This window comes from Brettanomyces bruxellensis, chromosome 7 (genome assembly GCF_011074885.1).
Source record: "Brettanomyces bruxellensis chromosome 7, complete sequence".
Lineage (NCBI taxonomy): Eukaryota > Fungi > Ascomycota > Pichiomycetes > Pichiales > Pichiaceae > Brettanomyces > Brettanomyces bruxellensis.
In genome coordinates this window covers 797,417-819,470 of record NC_054688.1, presented here as the reverse complement: position 1 = coordinate 819,470, position 22,054 = coordinate 797,417, and the positions used below count along the sequence as shown (strand labels likewise).

General features: G+C 41.3%; 9 protein-coding genes across 9 annotated transcripts; 7 read left to right on the top strand and 2 right to left on the bottom strand.

Annotated features, from left to right (window-relative positions):
* Window positions 1-291: 291 nt before the first annotated feature.
* Window positions 292-1,590, top strand: BRETT_004839 (uncharacterized protein; the record flags this gene model as incomplete). Its single annotated transcript, XM_041283328.1, has 1 exon — window positions 292-1,590. One exon carries the CDS (start codon window positions 292-294, stop codon window positions 1,588-1,590), a length of 1,299 nt encoding a protein of 432 aa, XP_041136680.1.
* Window positions 1,591-1,870: 280 nt separating this feature from the next.
* On the bottom strand, window positions 1,871-3,418 carry BRETT_004838 (uncharacterized protein; the record flags this gene model as incomplete). Its single annotated transcript, XM_041283327.1, has 1 exon — window positions 1,871-3,418. The coding sequence occupies one exon, from the start codon at window positions 3,416-3,418 to the stop codon at window positions 1,871-1,873; it is 1,548 nt and encodes a 515-aa protein (XP_041136679.1).
* Window positions 3,419-4,760: 1,342 nt separating this feature from the next.
* BRETT_004837 (uncharacterized protein) lies at window positions 4,761-5,879 on the top strand (the record flags this gene model as incomplete). The annotated part of the gene is made up of 1 exon (XM_041283326.1): window positions 4,761-5,879. The coding sequence occupies one exon, from the start codon at window positions 4,761-4,763 to the stop codon at window positions 5,877-5,879; it is 1,119 nt and encodes a 372-aa protein (XP_041136678.1).
* A 203-nt stretch (window positions 5,880-6,082) lies between these two features.
* Window positions 6,083-7,546, bottom strand: BRETT_004836 (uncharacterized protein; the record flags this gene model as incomplete). The annotated part of the gene is made up of 1 exon (XM_041283325.1): window positions 6,083-7,546. One exon carries the CDS (start codon window positions 7,544-7,546, stop codon window positions 6,083-6,085), a length of 1,464 nt encoding a protein of 487 aa, XP_041136677.1.
* Window positions 7,547-9,154: 1,608 nt separating this feature from the next.
* Window positions 9,155-11,476, top strand: RSP5 (NEDD4 E3 ubiquitin-protein ligase; the record flags this gene model as incomplete). The annotated part of the gene is made up of 1 exon (XM_041283324.1): window positions 9,155-11,476. The coding sequence occupies one exon, from the start codon at window positions 9,155-9,157 to the stop codon at window positions 11,474-11,476; it is 2,322 nt and encodes a 773-aa protein (XP_041136676.1).
* A 1,340-nt stretch (window positions 11,477-12,816) lies between these two features.
* Window positions 12,817-14,652, top strand: BRETT_004834 (uncharacterized protein; the record flags this gene model as incomplete). The annotated part of the gene is made up of 1 exon (XM_041283323.1): window positions 12,817-14,652. The coding sequence occupies one exon, from the start codon at window positions 12,817-12,819 to the stop codon at window positions 14,650-14,652; it is 1,836 nt and encodes a 611-aa protein (XP_041136675.1).
* A 1,279-nt stretch (window positions 14,653-15,931) lies between these two features.
* On the top strand, window positions 15,932-18,010 carry GSY1 (glycogen synthase; the record flags this gene model as incomplete). Its single annotated transcript, XM_041283322.1, has 1 exon — window positions 15,932-18,010. The coding sequence occupies one exon, from the start codon at window positions 15,932-15,934 to the stop codon at window positions 18,008-18,010; it is 2,079 nt and encodes a 692-aa protein (XP_041136674.1).
* A 988-nt stretch (window positions 18,011-18,998) lies between these two features.
* BRETT_004832 (uncharacterized protein) lies at window positions 18,999-19,922 on the top strand (the record flags this gene model as incomplete). Its single annotated transcript, XM_041283321.1, has 1 exon — window positions 18,999-19,922. One exon carries the CDS (start codon window positions 18,999-19,001, stop codon window positions 19,920-19,922), a length of 924 nt encoding a protein of 307 aa, XP_041136673.1.
* Window positions 19,923-20,513: 591 nt separating this feature from the next.
* On the top strand, window positions 20,514-21,236 carry BRETT_004831 (uncharacterized protein; the record flags this gene model as incomplete). The annotated part of the gene is made up of 1 exon (XM_041283320.1): window positions 20,514-21,236. One exon carries the CDS (start codon window positions 20,514-20,516, stop codon window positions 21,234-21,236), a length of 723 nt encoding a protein of 240 aa, XP_041136672.1.
* Between the last annotated feature and the right edge of the window lie 818 nt (window positions 21,237-22,054).

Below are 22,054 nucleotides of genomic sequence, written 5' to 3'. Positions count from 1 at the left end.
AATGTTTTGATTTCAGCTTTTTTTTTTCGGAACAGATGCAGAGAAGATAAATAAATGTGTGCATAAATGAATCTGAAAAAAAAAACTGAAATCTGGTTGCGGCTCCGTATATACCGGTGTCTTGATTTAAACGCTATATTTATTTGAATTGTATAAAAAACTCAATAGTAGAACAGCTTGGATAAGGATTAGAAACAGGTGGTCTGATTTCACAATCCGTTGGGTCCATCTGATTTCAAGTTTCCAGTTATTCTTTGACTTGACTTTGTTTGTGAATTACTATATTTTACGATGCCTATCCATCTCGGCTTGACAAGGGTGTTAAAACTTCTTAAAGCATTGGGAAATCCACACTTGACTGGAAATTTCAAAGCAATACATGTGGCTGGTACAAACGGTAAAGGCTCTATTTGTAATTATCTCTCGCATATCTTAACGGCAAGTAATATTACTAATGGACGATTCACATCTCCTCATCTTCTTACTAGAAGTGACTCGATTCAGATCAATAATATTCCGATAGATCCCAAAGTTTTTCAAACATTTGAGAACCAGGTAATAGATACAGACAGACGATTCAGTATTGGTTGTACTGAATTTGAACTTCTGACATGTGTTGCTTTTGAAGTTTTCAAGGAGAAAAAGGTTGAGATAGCCATATTTGAAGTTGGTGTCGGCGGAAGATTAGATGCTACAAACGTTCTTCAATCTTCTAATTTACTGTGTACTGGTGTGGCCAAGATTGGTATGGATCACCAAAAGCTGTTGGGCAATACTATTGAAGAAATAGCTACTCAAAAGCTTGGAATCATGAAGCAAGGTATTCCTTGTGTTATTGACGGCACAAACGTTCCAGCCGTGCTAGAATTGGCACGGAAAAGAGCTTCGGAATTGCACAGTAAACTTTATGAAGCTTTAATCGACTCTCAGACAAAATACAGGTTTGGCCTGTACGGCGACTTTAAGACTCCACTTCATGGAAAGTATCAGCAGAACAATCTTTCTGTGGCATTAAGGCTTCTCGACATAGCCAGAGGACAGGGCTTTGCGAACATTACAAAAGATACAATCGCGAAGGGTTTGGAGGAGACCAAATGGCCAGGAAGATTGGATGAATTTGATTTAAGGCTTCCAGGTGGAAATTCTTTACCTGTTCTTCTTGATGGAGCCCACAATATTAATGCAGTCACAGAATTAATACAATATCTTGACGAGAGCTATAGGGTAAGACATGGTGGTAAATATAACAGTCTTATTTATGTTATGGCTGTGAAAAAGGACAAGAATATCAAGACATTGTTTAAGAAACTTTTCAAGCCAAATGATAATATCATATTCACCACATTTAACGAAAATATTGAGGGGATGCCTTGGGTCCGTTGTACACAGCCTAAGCTTCTTAAAGAAGAAGCTGCGGGTACATCCAATACGATTGTGTTAAAGCCAACCTTGAATGATGCATTAGATGAAGCCTACAACCAACATTTTAAGACAGGTAAGGATGTCGTGATATGTGGAAGTTTGTATTTGGTTTCGGATGTGCTAAGGTATCATGTAGCCAATGGCGGTGTTATAAGTGGATATAAATAAACAAACATGAGTTTTTGATCTCTACAATGCCATCTTTGATAATATTATTCAGAGTTCATTCATTCAATATAGATAGTAAGCAAAATAGATATCTGCTCCTAATAGTGCTCTACACATAAATGTGACGTTATTAGTCGTACATTGCTTTAGACTTTACCTTATTGTATGTCATTCTAATTCAATCATAACTAAGAAAAGAAATGCATATTAAACAGCGTTCTAGCAAAGTTCAATATCTCCTGCATTTTAATTTTCTCCCATCACCCACATTTCATTCAAGTCATTTTACTGGCTTCCCCTTTTCCATTCTTCTAACATTCTTAGCCCACCTCTTTATCAAACTTCTGTATTTCTGGCTGACCCTAAAGCCGTCCGCATCTACAAAATCCGATAGAAATGGATGCTTCACTAATTCACGAGGACCTGCACGTTGATTTTCTCTCTTCAAGCACTTGGCGACAAAATCGCAAAGTTCAGCGGAATATCCATCCGATGGACTAAGTTGTGGCGGTGCCTCATTTACAATACGCTGCAGAAGTTCCAGAATTGAATCGGGATCATGATTTGGATCATTCGCATCAGAATATGCATGCCTTCCAGAGGCCAGCTCATAAAGCATTATTCCTAAGGACCATACATCACCCTTGACGGTATAAACACCACCCTGGATCCTTTCTGGAGACATGTAAGTGGATGTGCCAACAAATGTATCGGCCATCGAGTTAATCAGCTCTTTTGAGACACCAAAATCGCAAAGCTTGATGTGTCCTCTAGAGTCAAGAAGTACATTCGAAGGCTTGACATCTCTATGTATTATTCTATGTGTGTCATACAGATAGTTGAGGCCTGAAAGCACAGAATACGCCACATGCTTAAGCATAAACTCGGGCAGTGGCCCTGTCAACTTGAGTATTTTGTCAAACGAGCCACAGTCAACATATTCCATGCATAAAACAACGTCACCTTCGTGCAGAAATGCTCCATAGAAACCAATTATAAATGGTGAGTCACATTCGTGCATTATGCGAAGTTCCCGAATGATTTGTGACTGGACTACCTCTTTGGCCTCCAGATGGATCACCTTCCGGGCCATTATCTTCTGTGTAGGGATGTGCAACACCTTTGAAACGGTGCCAGAGTTACCCGAGCCCAGTTTCTTTAGCTGCACCAACTCCTCGGCTTTGATTGGTACCTGATACTCGACGCCCAATTCAAGATGTTGAATGTTACTTATAAGCTCATCTGTAGATGCCTTTCTTTCCGGATCAAGATTGTATATCGAGTGTCTGTGAGTTTCTGCAAGTGGTGTGAGGGTGTTTGATTCTTCTTCCTCTGGGGTTTTGTCATTTTGTTCGTCTGTATCATCACCCTGTGTTCGGCTCTCGTCAGATTTCGGTCCAACGGGTTTGAGAGTGAGCTTTTTCAAGTTACGTCTATTCAGAGAACGCGACTCTAGTTTAAGATCCGGCCCTTTACGTGACAGTGACCTTGCCGATATCATATTGGCGCTACTTCTATGATTTATGATAACATTCCCTTCTTCAGAAGTAGACATTTTATGTTCATAAAAAGGTGTATGAGGAGACTCGGACATCGACGTGTCAGAACTTGCTGAGCTTGCCGAACACGGAGAACCAAATGAGTGTACCGATGCAACTGACTTCCGGAGTATCAAAGGAGGTGGTCTTTTTGATCTTCTTGATTTTAGACTTGAGGCCGTTTTGGGTTCATCATCTTTGATACTGGCAGATGTCCTTATATGTTGCTTGAACTTGCGTACCTCATTGGGTAGAGGTGGAAGCACTTTGTTTTTAGCAGCTTCGTTCATGCTAACCTATTTTACCCGAAGCTGTAATAAAATGTTATACCCCTTCTTTCTTTTGGTTTTTGGATACGATGCAATACTTGATCCTAGTGTTTAGATATTTCTTTCTATTTTTTCTATTAAATGCCCGAGTTTTTTTTTTTCTATTCTCCGTTCTCGACTTCTATTCGATCTATATCTAGGCTAGTTTCAGTAATGTTTCGAGTGTGCCTAGCCAGATTTTCCTTTTAGATCAAAAATTTCAAAATTAGCAGGTATTGACAATTGGATACGTGTATGCGAATCCTGAAAACACAATGTTTAGATTCAATTTAACTTTTCTCCCGTTTGCAATTAAAATGATATCATATCTCATAGGGATGGCGTAAAACTTAGGGTGTGACAGAGTGCAGCAAATGATCTAGTAGGGTTAGAGAGCGAAGCGGGATAGTGCCTGCTACAAAAAAAGTAAAATAAAATAAAATAGAGCGAAAAAAATAGAAACTAAAAAATTGTGTGCACAAATGAGTGTAATTTTAAAAATAGATGAATGTAATATGTAATGACGATTGTTAGCATTGGACTCAAATAATGTTCGAACTGATGCCAAAAAAAGATCACAGGTCGAACTTAGACACAATGAGCTGATTTGCACTGCCATCGATCCTGGAAATGTGCCTTTTTCTTCTTTCTTCAAATTTGCATGCTGCTGTTTTCAGATTGGGATTTATTTAGAAAGAATGTCGGAAGTGTGAACATGAACTAAGTTACCGACGGCTTCTGATGCTCGTTTTTTTGTCGTTGTTGTTTTCTTTAGTTCATCTTTTCAACATGTAAATAAAATTATCTTTCTGATATTTTTTTCGGTAGGACAAAATTATTGCAGTAAAAATATTTAAAATATGTTGGTAATATGCCAGTGGTGCATCGTAGTTCTATTTTTGACTCCAATTCCAATCATTTTGCAAATCATTCTACATTTTCCAGTATTACATCTCGAAAAATCTCCGCATTAGATTTAATCCTCACATAAAGTTAAATACACATTCCGTGGAGTAATCAGGTTCGATGATCTTCAATTTAATATATATTGACTATTCCTCCAGTCCCATCGGTGTACCCAATCGTAAATTTCTATGATTTGAATATTGTCTGAGACCCTAAAATAATTTTCAGGCTATTTCGCATAATATGCCTCAGATGTGTGTGTTTCCCGAGGTCAATATCTTTGTCATGCGGCTTTTTTTTTATGTAGTGACCGCATTATTAAAATCAAATTGAAATACATCCAGACCTTTTTCGGCCATCATCTATTGCTTTCAATCATTTAACTAAAAGCCTTTATTTGGGCATCACCAAAAGAATAATGACTGCATCGAAAGACTTAGGAGATACGGTTCTAGTTTATCAGGGTCCATTGCTTTATGATTCTAAGATAATCAGAGTGTACGATCAGAAAACACATAAAATAAAACGCTGGAACGAAAAGCAAAAACAGATAGTCGAGGTCAACGCGGATAGATCTCTCCCTGCAAAGCTCAAATCTGAAAATGCATACTACGTGCACTACCAAGGATGGAATAAGAAGTGGGATGAATGGGTCGGTGATGACAGAATGATTGAAAAGAATGCACAGAATATTGATTTGCAGAAAAGTCTAAAGCTTCAACTGAAGGTCCGCCAGGAGCTTTCGAAGGCTCCGAAGTCTCCAAAAGCATCAAACTCTGTAAAAGATGGACAACATTCTAGGCCAAGAAGTCGTTCCGGAAGCCACGTTCCTTCGAAGGGGGTCAAAAAAGAGTATGGAGTGGTAAAAAAGCACAGTTTACTTACAGGAAATGGGGACAGTCGAAGCCATATGTTCAGATCATCAAAATCAAAATCGCCTCGTACATACGCAAACACATTTTACGAGCAACTTTCCAAGCATTCTTCGCAATTCAGCGTTACTGTTCCGTCCCAGATTAAGTTAAAATTAGTCAAGGACTGGGAGAATATCACAAAAAACGAGAAGCAGGTTATTTTGGACAAGCCATGTAGTGTTTCTGATGTTTTGCGGCAGTTCACTAAGTATATTTGTCGTGATCTAAGTGATGGCTATATAACGTCGTCTGCTGATGAAAAGCGAAACCCGTTGGACGACGCTACTGTTGATAATTTCCTCGAGATAGGTGAAAGCTTGAAGTTATATTTCAACAGATCCGTGGGTTCATTGCTTCTGTACAGGTATGAACGTGAACAGTACAAGGAGATTTTGAAGAAGCACGAAATGGATGAACTTGCTGATGTATATCCTCCAATCTTTCTTCTTAGATTGTGTGTGATCTTTCCAAACTTGATGATAGAGAGCAAAATGGACATTGATAGCTTAAAGATAGTACAGCAATTTTTAGAGCTGTTTTACCGTTGGTTGATAGCCAATGATGGCAAGTATTTGAAGGTGGAATACGAAAACTGCATGCCTCTCATCCCATTCATGCAGTGAGATTGCTTATCCTGTCTGTTTGGTCACCTTATCTTACATTTCATTAGCATAATACAAAAAATTCAAGGGAAAATAATATACATACTAACTGCAGGCCTGTGACTTGGAATATATTTATCATATATTTGCGTATAAAAAAGGTATCATGTATCATATTAGATGTCGAAGCGGCCATTTTGATGAATACTTCGGCCTGGTAGGTTTTACGTGCTTTGTTGTAGCACGTCATTATTGTAAAGGCTCCTGTTAATCAACGTTGGTGAAGAATTCGAGCTCCAGTTTGTTTGATTGTACTTGTTGGTATTCGTCGAAGTTAAAACATAGTTTTTACTCTTTTCAGATGCAACACATGTCACTGACGATGAACTTCTTGGTCTTCCCTCTGTCATTCTGGAGTGAAGCCCTAGAAATTGGTTGTCGATTGTCAGTATTGACTCGTTAGCAGTGCAACTTGTCATATTGATTATTTTTTCTTCGGAGGCGTAAATTGGTGTACCTATTTCACTAATGGTGACATCGGTATTGTGGCCATCGTGAGTTGTACATATTATAGGTTGGCTAGTTCTGTCAATATTGTCGATATTAATATCGTTCAAATTCCAGTGCACTAGTTTTCCGTCATCCGAACTGCTGAATATGCTTTCTTTCTTATCCCAACTAACGGAATTGATGCCTGGGGTGTCTTGCTTTAAGCATGCGACAGGTTTGAGCATACGAATATCCCAAACCATAACGGTGCTGTCAATCGAAGCTGAGCATATGTAATTAGGATCGGACTTGCACCAACTCACGGCAACAGACTCTTTATTGTACTGGCTTGGTATAAATAAAAGTGATGCCTGTTGCTGGGTTTGTCTGAGATCACATAGTGATACTCCAAAGCGTCCAGAAAGAGCAAGTATACCATCAGTGGATGGGTTAGAATCAAAGCATGATGTTCCACCAGTCCTAGTACAAAGTAATGGTCTTCTTGACCTGCTAGTGTCCCACATAAACAAGTGCTCACCATATAAAGACAACATGGAGTTTCTGTTACACCTGGTCCAGGTTTTTGGTGTCACCTGCATCTGCAGAATTTGGTTCAATGATGACGTGGGTCGGCTGATTGAAGTGTGAGAATCCATCTCCCCAGTATAGTAAAGGAGTTGCCTTTTATGGTTGAACTGTTTGATGATCTGTGCGTGTTCCACTCCGCATGTTGGAGCAAGTGGCACCATAATCAGATTGACAATACCATTTGAGTGTCCTGTGAGTAAAAAGCGAAGTTCGTTTTCAGATTGGTCATCTGTTGGATCGTATAGCCACTCCAGGCATTTGATGTCAGGTAAAGATATGCTGCTTATATGTGTCATTCTGTGCATTTCGGTATCCAGACCGTATATGCGGAGATTGCTTCTTTTTTCTGATGAGGCCACAGCCACTATACTGTCGACGGCTGAGATGCATTCAAGTTTTGGCTGCGAATTTCCTGGTTTGTTATTGGCATGGCTCACAAGCTTCCAATAGCTTGATTTTATTTTGTACTCTTGCTCATCCTCTTTCTCATTTAAACTTGTATCCATAGAACTTCTAGAATCAGTGAGGACTTCCTGCGTCGTTTCGTCAATCTTTCTGTAAAGATCTTCAATTACTGAGGCAGACGATGATCTTAATGTTGGTGAACTCATGTTTGAGTGAAGTGGTAAAGTTTCAGCTTTACACTGCAGATAGTTTGTCTGTTCAAGAATTGCATTGGTAAGTGCTTGAAGCGAATTTGGGCTGCGTTTCTGTATTTATATTAGCTCAGTAATAAATGAACCATAAAGCGAAGCCACTCCTGAAAAGCAGGCTGGACGTTAAAAATTTCTTCATTGGGATGCGACTATGCCGCATTTGGAAAAGTCGTTTCCCCATTGGATTTTCTGATCTCGATTTGGGCCCAAATGATATCGTCCCACATCATAGTGTTGGCCAGCCATCTCCAGGTCATTCTATTATGAATTATGTCCTGTTTATTTGTTATAGTACTTTTTTTCTACATAACCTCGCTAGTATTCTGTGCGGCACGTAAAGAAATAGTCATTGGCTACCGGAGCTATTTGAAGTAGTGTAAGGTTGCGCATGTGTATTTTTTTTACTTCTTTTCTTTTCTTGTGATGGTATTAGTTTTTCCGAGCTATCTATTTATTACTGGTTTTTAGCGGTTTTATCCAAATACAGTCATTGTTGACAGTGAAGTAGTTTAATTTGATTTGATGCCTTATGCACATCTTTTTCATGGAACGTAGGTATTATTGTAAAGGGCTTCTATATGATACGTATGGTAGCTTTACAAATCATGGCATAGTCTGCTTTTCTTTGTCTGTTCTGCTTTTCCCTCCTTTCGTTCCGATCATCTGCAAATTTAGTAATTATAGACAAAGCTATTTGTCGGCGTAGCTTGTTATTTTCTAATTTTCTCCTGCTACTTTTTTTTTTTTGCTTTGATCCGCGAACTTCAGGTGATCGAATTAATTTCTGCCTATATGAGAACTTCTGATGAGTAGTGAGTGATACGAAGGAAAAGGATATATATTATTAAAGAGGTATAATTGGCGGAGACAGCAGGGGATGTGGGGCGGAGTTTTGTATGAATGAAAATTAGTGGTCTTTTTTGGTATGTAGGAACTGCGTGCATAGTTCATAAACCGGTGTGCTGTGCCCAGTTTCATATGAGTTGTCTAAGGCAACAAACGCACACGCATTCTTGTAGTTAGTTTTTTTTTTTTTGTACCATCCTCAATTTTTTTTTTTTCTCACATACTTTTTTTAGCAGAACAGGTGAGGGAAAGCAGAAAAAACGCAATTTTCAAGTAAACGTATCTTAGACTCAGTTGCACCACATTTGTGTTTCGGACACGGAATTAACAGGAGGAATACCAAGAAGGTACGTTAGTGAGCGATCAAGCTTTTTTTTTTTGAGAAAAGCAGAGTTTGTAAATATAAAGAAGCACGCAGGCATAGCGAGTTAGAAAGCATCAGCTATTATCATTATTTACATATATTGAACGATATACATACATACAGCTGGGCAAGGCATTCACTTTGTTTTGTTTAATTCGGATACATTTGTGGCTTTGTGAGGGATCATTGGGTCATTTGGATAACGGAGGATACAACAGAAGGACAGGAACTCTTTATACAGATAGGCATTTAGCATCATATTATTATTTTTCTTTGGTATCCAGCGATTGTCTGAGCCAAAAGGATATTGAGGAATAACCGGGTACGCAGGAAGCAAAGAAGCACGACCAATAATGGCAGTTCGTGCAAAAATACTAGTGAGGCTCATAGCGGCAGAGGGTCTATACAAGAGAGATCTGTTCCGGTCGCCGGATCCGTTTGCAGTACTCACGGTGGACGGATCGCAGACGAAGACTACGGAAACGGCAAAAAAGACGTTGTCACCGCACTGGAACCAGACGTTCGAGTTCAACGTGACAGAGGGGTCGATCTTGATCATCCAGGTTTTCGACCAGAAGAAGTTCAAGAAGAAGGACCAGGGGTTCTTGGGGGTGGTGAATGTCCGGATAGGCGATGTGATCAGTCTCGAGGACACGGCGAGCGAGCAGACCATCACGGAGGAGTTGAAGCGGTCGAACTCAAACCTCAGTGTGTCGGGCAAGATCGTGGTGACTGTTTCCCACCCTCCATCGGGGGATGCAGCCGAAAATGGCATTGCTAGTGGGGAAGCATCACCCGAGTACTCGAGTAACGGGGCCCAGGGGCCGAGTGTGGGCCAGCAGTTCCCCGGTACGGCAGCCGCAGTGGCCCAGCAGGCGTCGCGGGCTCGGCCGGCGGCCCCCCAGCGGCAATTCTCGTCGTTCGAGGACCAGTTGGGCCGGCTTCCGCCCGGATGGGAGAGGAGGACGGACAATTTTGGCCGGACGTACTACGTAGACCACAACACGCGGACGACGACGTGGAAGAGGCCGACCTTGGATGCGTCGGAGCACCGTGGAGGTGATGTTGCCCCCGGGGGAACGCTGGGGTCGCCCTCAATACCGCAGAATCCGGCATCCTTGGCATCTTTGGCCTCCCAGGCCTCCCAGCCACCCCAGGCATCCCAGGCATCGTCCCCCGGCGTGGACCAGGCGACGGCTATGCAGATGGCGGCGTCGGGAGCCACGGCTGCCGGGTTGGGTGAGCTTCCGCGGGGCTGGGAACAGCGGTTCACACCTGAGGGCCGGCCGTACTACGTGGACCACAACACGAGAACCACCACGTGGGTGGACCCGAGAAGGCAGCAGTTCATCAAGAGCTTTGGCAGCAACAACGGGTACAACGCACAGCGGTTGTCGGCCCTGGGCCCACTTCCTAGTGGATGGGAGATGAGGTTGGCAAACACGTCTCGCGTGTACTTTGTAGATCACAACACGAAGACTACGACGTGGGACGACCCTCGTTTGCCGTCCTCTCTCGACCAGAACGTGCCGCAGTACAAGCGGGACTTCCGGCGGAAGCTCGTGTACTTCCGGTCGCAGCCGGCCCTCCGGATCCTACCCGGACAGTGCCACATCAAGGTGCGGAGAAGCAACCTCATGGAGGACTCGTACCGCGAGGTGATGAGGCAGACGCCGGAGGACTTGAAGAAGCGGTTGATGATCAAGTTCGATGGCGAGGAAGGCTTGGACTACGGCGGAGTGTCACGTGAGTTCTTCCAGCAGCTCTCGCACGAGATCTTCAACCCGATTTACTGCCTTTTCAAGTACGCGTCCAGTGACAACTACACGCTCCAGATCAACCCGGACTCGGGCATCAACCCGGAGCACTTGAGCTACTTTAAGTTCATCGGCCGAACTGTCGGCTTGGGTGTATTCCACCGCCGCTTCCTCGACGCCTTCTTTGTTGGTGCCATGTACAAGATGATGCTCCACAAGAAGATCCTGTTGCAGGATCTCGAGAGTGTTGACTCAGAGATGTACCGCTCGCTGTGCTGGATGTTGGCCAACGACATCACCGACGTCATCTTCGAGACTTTCTCCGTTGAGGTCGACCACTTCGGCAAGAAAGAAGTCATCGACTTGAAACCGGACGGACGCCACATCGACGTCACCAACGACAACAAGAAGGAGTTCGTCGAGCTGAAGACCGAGTGGATCATCTCCAAGCCCATCGAACAGCAGTTCAAGGCCTTTATGGACGGCTTCAACGAGCTCATTCCTGAGGATCTGGTCCAGGTCTTCGATGAGAGGGAGCTCGAGTTGCTCATCGGTGGTCTCTCCGACATTGACATCGATGACTGGAAGAGACACACCGATTACAGGGGCTACCAGGAGTCTGACCAGGTCATCGAGTGGTTCTGGAAGTGCATTGCCGAGTGGGAGAGCGACCAGAGGGCCAGGTTGCTCCAGTTTGCAACCGGTACTTCCCGTATCCCCGTTAACGGCTTCAAGGACTTGCAAGGTTCCGACGGACCGAGAAGGTTTACCGTGGAGAAGGCCGGCGATCCCGACCAGTTGCCGAAGTCCCACACCTGCTTCAATAGAATAGATCTTCCTCCTTACAAGGACTACGAATCTTTGAGAAAGAAGCTCACCATGGCTGTCGAGGAGACCGTTGGCTTTGGACAGGAATGATCGCTGCTGATCCTTCTGACCACAAATAATATCATCTTCTGCTCTGTGCATTTAATCGGTATTCCTTATACTATCCTTGCTGCTCAATTCGATGTCCACCGCTCACTTTTTCTTTATTTTTTTCTTTTTTCTTTCTTTCTTCCTTGAATTCTTCATTTTTCAGTATTATCTTCTATTTTATCCATTTTTTCCCCGTTTCCTTCTTTCTTTCTTTTTTTACATCTACGATCGGCCTGTCATCGGTCCCGGCGACTGGCTTTTATCATTACTGATGTCGTTTCTTTGCTGCTTTGGTTTGTATCGAGCTTTTGATGACTCTCTTTTCTCTATACAATTAATTTAATACTTCATCCCTACACTGCTAAAAATGTTCGTGTCACTGGAGACATTGATTCGACGAAAGTATTTAAACGAGTCAATGTACTATGATACACGTTTCTGTTGATTTATCCTCAGCCCTCCATGTTGGCCACACAATCAACGTGCAAAGGCAAAACGTCTCTGCAACAAACTGCTCTTATAACGAAGCAGCGTTCATCATGCTTTGGAGCGTCTTTATTTGACTCCAGGCGGCCATCCTGAAGGACGAGGAAGCTCCCACATCACTAAGATGTGCTCATCTTAGATATTTGGAACGCTTTGCTTTGTGAAGGTAACTGTCATAAAGGAAAAGAGTATGCATGGGAGGAATGAGGGTGAGAGTGAGAATGTCCACGACTTTATATTCCTGTGAAATTTTTTCCCTTCTTCGAGACGCGAAATTTCGTCTTCTTGAAAATTTGGTAGGGACTGGACCTGGCATCTTCAGTTTATGGATAGTTCCGTAAGTTGTCGTAATGTTCTTTTGTTAAAGTTGGTGTTACCAGGTTTATATAGTATTTCGATATTTATTGGTAACACTAACTTTGACATGCAGTAGGTATTGTAATCTTTACAATGCGATATTTAAATGTTGATGAAAAGAATCCTCTTTTTCTTGCTTTTTGTTTTCAATAAATTATTTAACGCCCGAATACATTATTACTACTCAAGGAATATCTTTTCTTCCTAACAGAACCTTACCTAATAACTTATTTTCCCAATCTCCTTCAATATTAATTTTCGATAAAATACCTTTTAACTTTTTAGACGATCTTTCTACAAAACCCAGCTATATATCATGGCATCAACTACACTTATCCAACGTTTCACGGAAATCCATATTACAAATAATTTGTCGCGACAATTTTGGTGTGCAGTTGTGTTGAAAATTGCAACCTTCGAGAACTTAAAGAAGTTTGGGTTTTTCACCTACCGGTTCAACCACTTAAAATATAAACATCCACATTCCATGGTAGATCATGGAAATTAAAGTGCTTGATCAGCAATACCAGAAGCTATTACAGGGGACCCTTATCATTGGAGGTATTTCTGATATTGCGAAGGAGCTTATTCAAAATGCGATAGATGCCAAAGCAACGCAAATCAAAGTAATCTTGAAATTTGATCTTGAGGGCAAATGTGTCAATGTGATTTGCGAGGACGATGGAGTTGGCATTCCACTAAATGACATGAAAATTGTTGGAAAACGTTATCATACATCAAAACTTCCCGGTCAATCTGAGACGTTAGGATATAGAGGTCAGGCCCTCAACTCTATTATCAACATTAGTACGGCATGTATGATATCATCGAAAACGGAAAAGGATTCAATGATGAGTCGCATTCTATTTTCCAGAGAGGCTGGAAATGTTTCTAGAACTTTAACTACGGAGAAACAAGAAGACACCAGTTGTTCAATGATAAATTGGGCGGACCATGGAACGAGAGTTTACGCTTATGATGTATTCGGATCAGTTCCTGTTCGCAAACATCAGATTTTCAGACATGACATGCATAAGCAGAATAGAAAGTTTCATAAAGTATATTCAGAGATCAGAAGGATAACTTTAGATAGTTGTGCCTGGAAACCTTCGATAAGTTTACTGATTGAAATTGAAAGTGGAAACCAGACCAGAACATTGATGAACATTTCGAGAGGAGTTTTAAGCCGTTTAAAGCATGTCGTCAATTTATTCAGGCAGATATACGGGAAAAATGCCATGAGAAATTATTCGGAAGTTGGAAATACTAAAGATGGTGTGGATATACAAATGGCAATCGGATCAGCGTTAGTGGATAATAAACGTTATCGTATTATCTATTTAAACGGGAGACCTTTAACCGAAGGAGACATATATGACGAAATCCAATCAAGAGTTAGGAGTAAGGCTCCAGATGGGAACTTCAGTTTCATTACATTTATTGAATGTAATCGAGTACATTACAACGTTTCTCTGGGTTCATTGAGGGGCAGTGCTACGGCCAAAGTTAAGAAAGAAATTAGAAGTATGATTGATGGACTTGCTCAAGAATACTTTTCAAAACAGAATTCTGACAGATGGTTGCATCTTAAAAGTGATCACTATGATTTAAGACGCGTTCAAAAGCTTCCGGAAAGTCGCTTATTTGCGAGATCCAAGTATTTTTCCGATACTTGTGGATTCGAAATAAGCAAGCTCAAAGCTATTCAAAATCTGACTGTGGTTAACCAAGTTGATCGCAAATTCATTCTCTGCAAAATTACAAACCAGGACGGTGAATACCTCGTTGCGTTTGATCAACATGCATGCCAAGAGCGAATAAACCTTGAGAAGATATACCAGGAGATGTTTAAGATGAATTTCAAATGCAAACTTGATAACCCCTTGAGAATGCAGTTGAACGAGGAGGCAAAAGATGAGCTGGTGGACTTTCAGGAAACGCTTGAATTTTGGGGAATCAAGACGGTGAAGAACGGTGCAAATTATTATATTATAGAATTACCCGAATTTGTGATCAAGGCAATAGATACTAAAAGTGTTCTGTGTCCGGAGAAGATAGAATCTGAGATCTGTCAATTTATGGAAGATTTGGCTTCAGGAAGGAAGTTTGAAATGAAGGTTGGAGTATCACATAACTGGTGGACTTTGATCAGCCAAATGCCAAAATTGTGGTGCAGTATCCTTAAGAAGAAATCGTGCAGTATATCCACCAAGTTTGGCGAAAAGTTGACCAAGGAAAGCTGCCAAACGTTGATAAAACAGTTATTCGAGTGCCAAGATCCGTTCCACTGTGCACATGGCAGGACCACAATGTATCCGTTATGTCGCTTATAAGTTCATGGCTAACGAAAACTGGCGGGTATGTAAGAAGAGGCAAAAAACAAAAAACAAAGTGTGACGGAAGATAGCAATAACAGAAATTTTCGTGACGTCCTTTTCATACAGCACATATTTATTTTTTTATTTTTTTAGTAAATCCTTCTCCATTTTATAGCAGATATCGTCGGTGTTTGGTGAGATATGAAGATTTTCCGTTTGTATTTCTTGGTTGAAAATGATTTTTTAGTTTTATTAAATGCACGTTATTGTGTCAGGACAATGCATCTGCAGATTATTTACTGACCGTAAACACCACTACATCGGATTCATTTTTAGTCATTTCCCCACCTTTTGCCTATCCGGAATGTCTCGGGAAAATGACATACGGCTTTTTCTAAAAAAAAAATTAAGGCCTTTTTCCCCACAAAATTTCACTAAGAGGCCCTGCAAGGAAGAATTATATGATCACGGGAAATCGAGCATACTGGACAATAGAAGTTTATCAAACAAAGAAAAAAGTCTCTCACCTTCAGGATAAAAATTCCCAACAATACTGAGGCTACGGGGGAGCACTGAGAACCGGAGGCAGATTACTGCTTACTCTGAGACAACAACAAGGAAAAAAAAAAAAAAAGTGGCCCGGCTGGTCATTTTCATGTCCCGGATGGGCAAAAAGAAGGTTGGTGCTGCTTTCTCTATTAAATTAAAATACAATTCCAAATGCCCTATAGAATTGTGGGGGTATGGGAGAAATAAAAAGAGACAATAAAGGAATAAAGACGTCCTTTTTTTTTTCCTTTTCGATATACTGATATTAATCATTGTGACGTTTCTCCATTTCTGGAGTTGATGATTGTACCTTGTCGACTAATTTCACTGTACTTCTCCGCATTTTTATATCCAACTCTCAATCATCTTCATACTTAATCCGAGACATCTGCATATCTGTAAATTCTTATCTTTTTTTTTTTAATATACTTTCGACTTCATCTGCACCTTTTTCTTTCTCTCTTTTCTACCCCATCCCTCCTCATATCTTTTATCTGCTTATCGCCAAGCCGATTTAAAGACTACTTATATACTCATTCATCCATCCATTATCGTTTCAGCTTTGCCAGCAATTGTGTCGAACATATTTATCTTACAGATATAGAGATATATAAAGAAAGGTTCGCACACTCGTGAAAGCCGAATTACACATTATCAACCACCCCCTTTTTGCTTCAACACACATACTACACATACTACAGAGAGCAATTTTTTGCGAGTAGGGTTATCATTTAGAGAAAAAAACATGACTCGTGACGTGAAAAACCACCTTTTGTTCGAGGTGGCCACCGAGGTTGCAAACAGAGTTGGAGGTATTTATTCTGTGCTTAAATCGAAGGCACCAGTTACCGTTGCCGAGTACAAGGAGAGGTACGCATTAATCGGACCTCTGAATAGGAAGTCGGCAGCAGTGGAAGTCGAGGAGCTCCCAGTGACAAATCCTGAGCTCAAAGCTACGCTAGATGCAATGTATAGCCGTGGAATAAGATACATATACGGCCGTTGGTTAATTGAAGGAGCACCAAGAGTCATTCTTTTCGACTTAGGCTCTGCATCACATTTCCTCAACGAGTGGAAGTCGGATCTTTGGAATGTCGCGGGGATTCCAACCCCACCGACAGATACAGAGACAAACGATGCCGTTTTGCTCGGATATCTTGCAGCCTGGTTTATTGGTGAGTTATGCTGCCACGAAACCAAGAAGGCCATCATCTTGCATGCCCACGAGTGGCTTGCAGGTGTCGCAATTCCTCTTTGCCGGCAGAGGAAAATCGACTGTGCGACAATCTTCACTACACATGCCACTTTGCTCGGCAGGTATCTTTGTGCCGGCTCGGTCGACTTCTACAACAATCTAGACAAGTTTGACGTGGATTACGAGGCTGGAAAACGTGGAATATATCACAGGTACTGCATCGAGAGGGCGGCAGCACACTCGGCTGACGTTTTTACGACGGTTTCGCACATCACAGCCTACGAGGCGGAAAACTTGTTGAAGAGAAAGCCGGACGGGGTTCTTCCAAATGGCCTGAACGTGGTTAAGTTCCAGGCCGTGCATGAGTTCCAGAACTTGCACGCGGAAAAGAAGGAGAAGATTAACGAGTTTGTTCGCGGCCACTTCTACGGACAGCTAGACTTCTCGCTAGACAACACGCTCTACTTCTTCATCGCCGGCCGGTACGAGTACAGAAACAAAGGTGTGGATCTCTACATCGAGGCACTTGCACGTTTGAACCACAAGTTGAAGGACATCGGATCCAAGATGACTGTCGTGGCCTTTATCATCATGCCTGCATCCTCGCACTCATACACTGTGGAGGCACTTCGTGGACAGGCAGTTGTCAAACAGCTGGAATCGTCGATTCATGATGTTCAGCGGTCGATGGGCAAGCGTCTGTCCGAATGGTGTCAGGATCCAAGTCATTGCTCCAGCAAGGGCCAGATCGAGCTTCCAGACTTGGATGACTTGCTAAGACCAGCCGACAGGGTTCTCTTGAAGCGTCGTATGTTTGCCTTAAAGAGAGACTCACTGCCACCAATCGTGACACACAACATGGTGAACGATGCCACCGATCCAATTCTCAACCAGATCCGGTCCTGCCAGCTGTTCAACAAGAAGGAGGACAGGGTGAAGATTGTGTTCCATCCGGAATTCCTCAGCTCTTCGAGCCCCGTGCTCCCATTGGACTACGATGAGTTTGTGAGAGGATGCCATATGGGTGTTTTCCCATCTTACTACGAACCCTGGGGATACACGCCGGCTGAGTGTACCGTGATGGGTATTCCATCAATCACGACGAACCTTTCAGGCTTTGGATGCTACATGGAGGATTTGATCGAGAACCCGGTGGATTACGGTATCTATATTGTCGACAGAAGAATGAAGTCCGTCGATGACTCTATCAACCAGATGGTTGACATGATGTTCAGCTTCTGCCAGAAGACTAGGAGGCAGAGAATCAACCAGAGAAACAGAGTCGAGCGGTTGAGCGATCTCTTGGACTGGAGGAGAATGGGTTTGGAGTACGTCAAGGCCCGTACTTTGGCTCTGAAAAGAGCATATCCTGGAATGTTCTCCAAGGAGAGTAATCCGTTCGAGAATAATGACTTGAAAGTTGCCAGGCCTTTGAGCGTTCCTGGTTCTCCAAAGGATAGGTTGAGTAACGGTGCTATGACTCCAGGAGACCTTGGAACACTTCAGGAGTCCAATGATGCCAGTTACCTCTCATGGTTGAACAGAGATGATGATGAGGATGTCACTTTGAGAGGTGCCAGTGTCAGCGCCTCGCCTCGTAGAAACAGTGCCATCTCCTCGCCGAAATAGAGTGTGTTGTGTTGATTTGTGCTTTTTCTTTCTTTTTCTAATATTTTTATTCCTATCTTTTTTTTTGGCATTGCTTTATACCTTCGTTCAGAACCCAAGTTATTCTTTATTTCTTGAAAAATAAAATTAGACCTGTTCCTATCCTATGTTTTGCAATGCTCATGGTGCTAATACGTATTAGTGCTGTACTTATTGATGTTTCTTAGTGCTGTACTTATTGATGTTTCTTAGTGCTGATACTTATCAGCGCTTATTAGCACTATGCTAATACATATTAGTGCCTACTAGTGCTTATTAACGTTCATAATCACACTTATAGTGCTTATACCGTGCTTACAGTCATCTTTCATCACCCACTATGCCTTGTTCAATCATTGCTGATAAGCGCTTTTGATTCTTTCGTGGTTGCTTGCAACATATCCCAGCACTTTGACGACACAAAAACCTTTTTCATACATTTTCTTCGTATAGAAACAAGACCAATCTGCCTTCTCACGCCATCATTTACCTCTGTCACATCCGAAACTAGTAAATTCCCTTGATCATCTATTGCTATGAGAAGACCCTCTAATGACCTTCCGTCGGTAAGCTCTATTCTGTATTTCTGTGATATTAGATCAATAGGCTTAAGACTTGAACCCATTTTGATGATTTTTTATGTTGCTTATTTATTATGTGATAATGTCAAGATACACACTATTAAATATGTCTGACTAGACTCTGCTTTCTTCTTTAACACTGTTCAGCCTCTCTCATCGAAATTTCCTTCTTTTTGTCTTCTTGAAGTCATCACCTTTTTTTTTATTTTTTTTTTTTTGTCCTTTTCTTTTTTCTTTCACAGTATCCTCAAATTTCGCCAAGCAGGGGTAACAACCCAAGTTGAAACATACTAGCACACTTCTATGGTCAATTTGAGTCTTCAGAGTTTACGCTAGAATATCTGTACAAAACATTGCAATAAAAACAATAGCACTTTTCCTTATTCAATATGACATCCGATGGACCAAATATTAAGAGGGTTTCATCAGATCATGGATTGGAGTCTATAACACTCAGGTCGGATGTTGCAGCCAGATATATCTTTTTGAACGAAGCATTACTTAGTGCAACAGGATTTATAAAGCAGGATAACCTTGACAAGTGGAGGCTTAGCTTGAAGGAGGTGCTTGTTGATGAAAAAATCAAAGATGAAACGCGTTATCTTGGGAAATGGGTGTCCGAATTAGAAAAGGAAATTGTCACAATCAAAAAGGAAGAGACCCATAACCCAGAGGAGTTTAAAGATATGGCATATTTGGAGAATGCAATAAAGCTTCTAGAAAAAGAGTTTTTAAACCCACAGGACCACGAGCTTAGAGCCAGTAATAACACAATACTTAAGGATTACTGCAAGAAGTTCAATAGGAGTATTTATGAGGTGGGCGGTGGCATGAGCTTGCCGGAGGACAATTATGAGAATGAAAGTGGAGATGAGAAAACCAATGAAGAAGAAACTAGTAGTGACACGAACGACGATGAGGGCGATGACGATAATGGCTCCAATGAAATTGGTCTAGGAACTACATACTACCGGGTACAAAAGAGACTTCGAATAAAAGGTGTGGAGTATGAGAAGGGGACATACAAAAAAAGACACGTGGAAAAGAAACCTGTGACAGAAGATGACAAGGTGAGTAATGAAAAAGAAGAAGAATCCAAGAATGAGGAAGTAGAAGAATCTAAGAATGAGGAAAAGGAAGAAACAATTCATGCGGAAAAAGAAGAACCAAAACATGAGAAGATAGCTGAAAATAATGTTAAAGAAATTGAGGAGACACAACCCCTCAAGCAACCCCAGGCAAGCTCACCAGCAACTGAGGAAGATCCAGACTCAACCCAGGTTCTATCATCAACACCACAAACTTTGCAATAAGTACAATAATCGTGGTCTGATACGGAGGAAAGACAGATGCCCGAGTGTGTGATACATGGGAACATATTTTCTCTCGTTCAACAACATTTTCTATGTACATGTATTAATCTAGGTGTAAATTACTGGTAAAAAATATGAGACTGAGTGTACGTGGACAGCAGTAATCTGCAAGGTGTGATTTGGGAAAAGTAGATACCGCGGCAAATTGCTTTAATCGGCAACGTTTATTTGCTGGATAAAAAAATATCGTTACAGGTGAACAGAATGCCACAGACAATTTCTGGTAGGAGATTTTGTCTTATCTATAAATTCTGGGTTCCTCCCATTTTCTGACCCACTAAGATAAAATGTTGTGGCCAACCATTATTGCCATTTATCTTTTTAACAGCAATACTTTTCAAGCATATTACGCATACGCATTTAAATTTTAATAATGAGGTAAGTAGATGGTGCTTTAGATTATCTTTATGACGGCATGCATTCTCTTTTGCCAAATTCATAGTTTTCTCTTGAAACCTCTTTACTGAACTGCCATACTGACATAATGATTTAATTGTTAGCACATCGAAGCACAGAATTCAAACGGATGTCATGAAGCTTTTCATGAAGGACTTTGAAGTTACCTTGGTTAATAATAGCATGAAAGAATTCTACGTCAACTTTGCCGGGCCGAAAGATTCATTATACGAAGGTGGTCTTTGGAAAATACATGTGCAACTTCCTGACGAATATCCTTACAAATCCCCCTCAATTGGTTTCAAGAACACCATATACCATCCAAATATAGACGAGAGATCAGGATCAGTTTGTCTTGATGTCATAAACCAAACTTGGTCTCCCATGTTCGACATGGTTAACATTTTCGAGCAATTTCTTCCACAACTTCTTAGATATCCGAACGCTGCAGATCCATTGAATCCGGATGCGTCAAATCTATACCACAAAAGCAAAAGACAATACGAGGAGACAGTTAGGGACTATGTGAAGTCATATGCAGATCCAGATCAGGTAAGAACGATGATTATCTTACCCGAAGATAGCGAATCAAAGATTTCCAAACCTGAGGTTGCCACAGATGTTGCCTCAGACGTTTCCATGGACACTCGGAAAATCAACAGTGAGAAAACGCAAGGTGACGCAATTCTAACCGAAACAGACGATAATGTGGATGACGAAGTCTTGAGTGCAGATGAGCACCTGGAAGATGATATGGAAGAAATAGATAATGCAATAGACGAAAATTACGACGATGCAGAGGAGGAAAATCTTGAGATGTCGGTAGATGAGGAAATAGGAGAAACTATGGATCTTTAGGTTTATTCTTCGGCTTTGAGCATTTCTGCTATCTGCTCCACAATAGTACGTCTAGCATTTCACCAATTAATATTCCTGAACTTTTCAATGGAGTTCGCCGACAAATGAATTCCTGCAGTTTTCTTATAAAAACGCACTTTTTCTTCATTAAACAAATCTATTATGCGCAGTCATTGGATGTGCAATGGTTTGGAAAAGCTATTGTCTACACACACTTTTTTTTTTACTTTTATACGAGAAGTCTAAACTTTGATTTCCTCTCCTTTTTCGATCAGCCGTCTCTTTGTTTGAACAATAACTGCGTGCGTCTTCAACTTTTGACGCCCAATTTTTGGTGGGCTTCTATCATACTTTATATACTTCTTTCTTTCTATTTTTAAGTTATACGTCAATAAAAATGAATGGTTTTGGGAAGTTGGGAAGTCGCGGCGATGCAACAGAAGCTTATTTTTTTTTTCGTTCTAGCAGTCGTCTAATAATTACGCACTCTGATTGTACGTAAACGGATTTTTTCTCAGGGTTCATTCTTCTCAAATTGATTTCACTTGATCTCATTTTGATGCCCTTTATTCTCTGAATGCTTGCCACGCATCACGAATTTTCGTTAATTACACAAAGGTTTGGATTAATTTAATTCAAGGGCTTTAATTCAAGGGCTTTAACTCCGCCCTTTTTGAACGCACTTCATTATTCAAAGGACAAGTGTTTTCAAATAATTTAAAATACACATTTCCACGCGGAATTAATTGCACGGTCATCTAACCCAATCAAACCTCGCTCCTCTGTTATTCTACTTCTGGTATTTTCCCACAAACAAT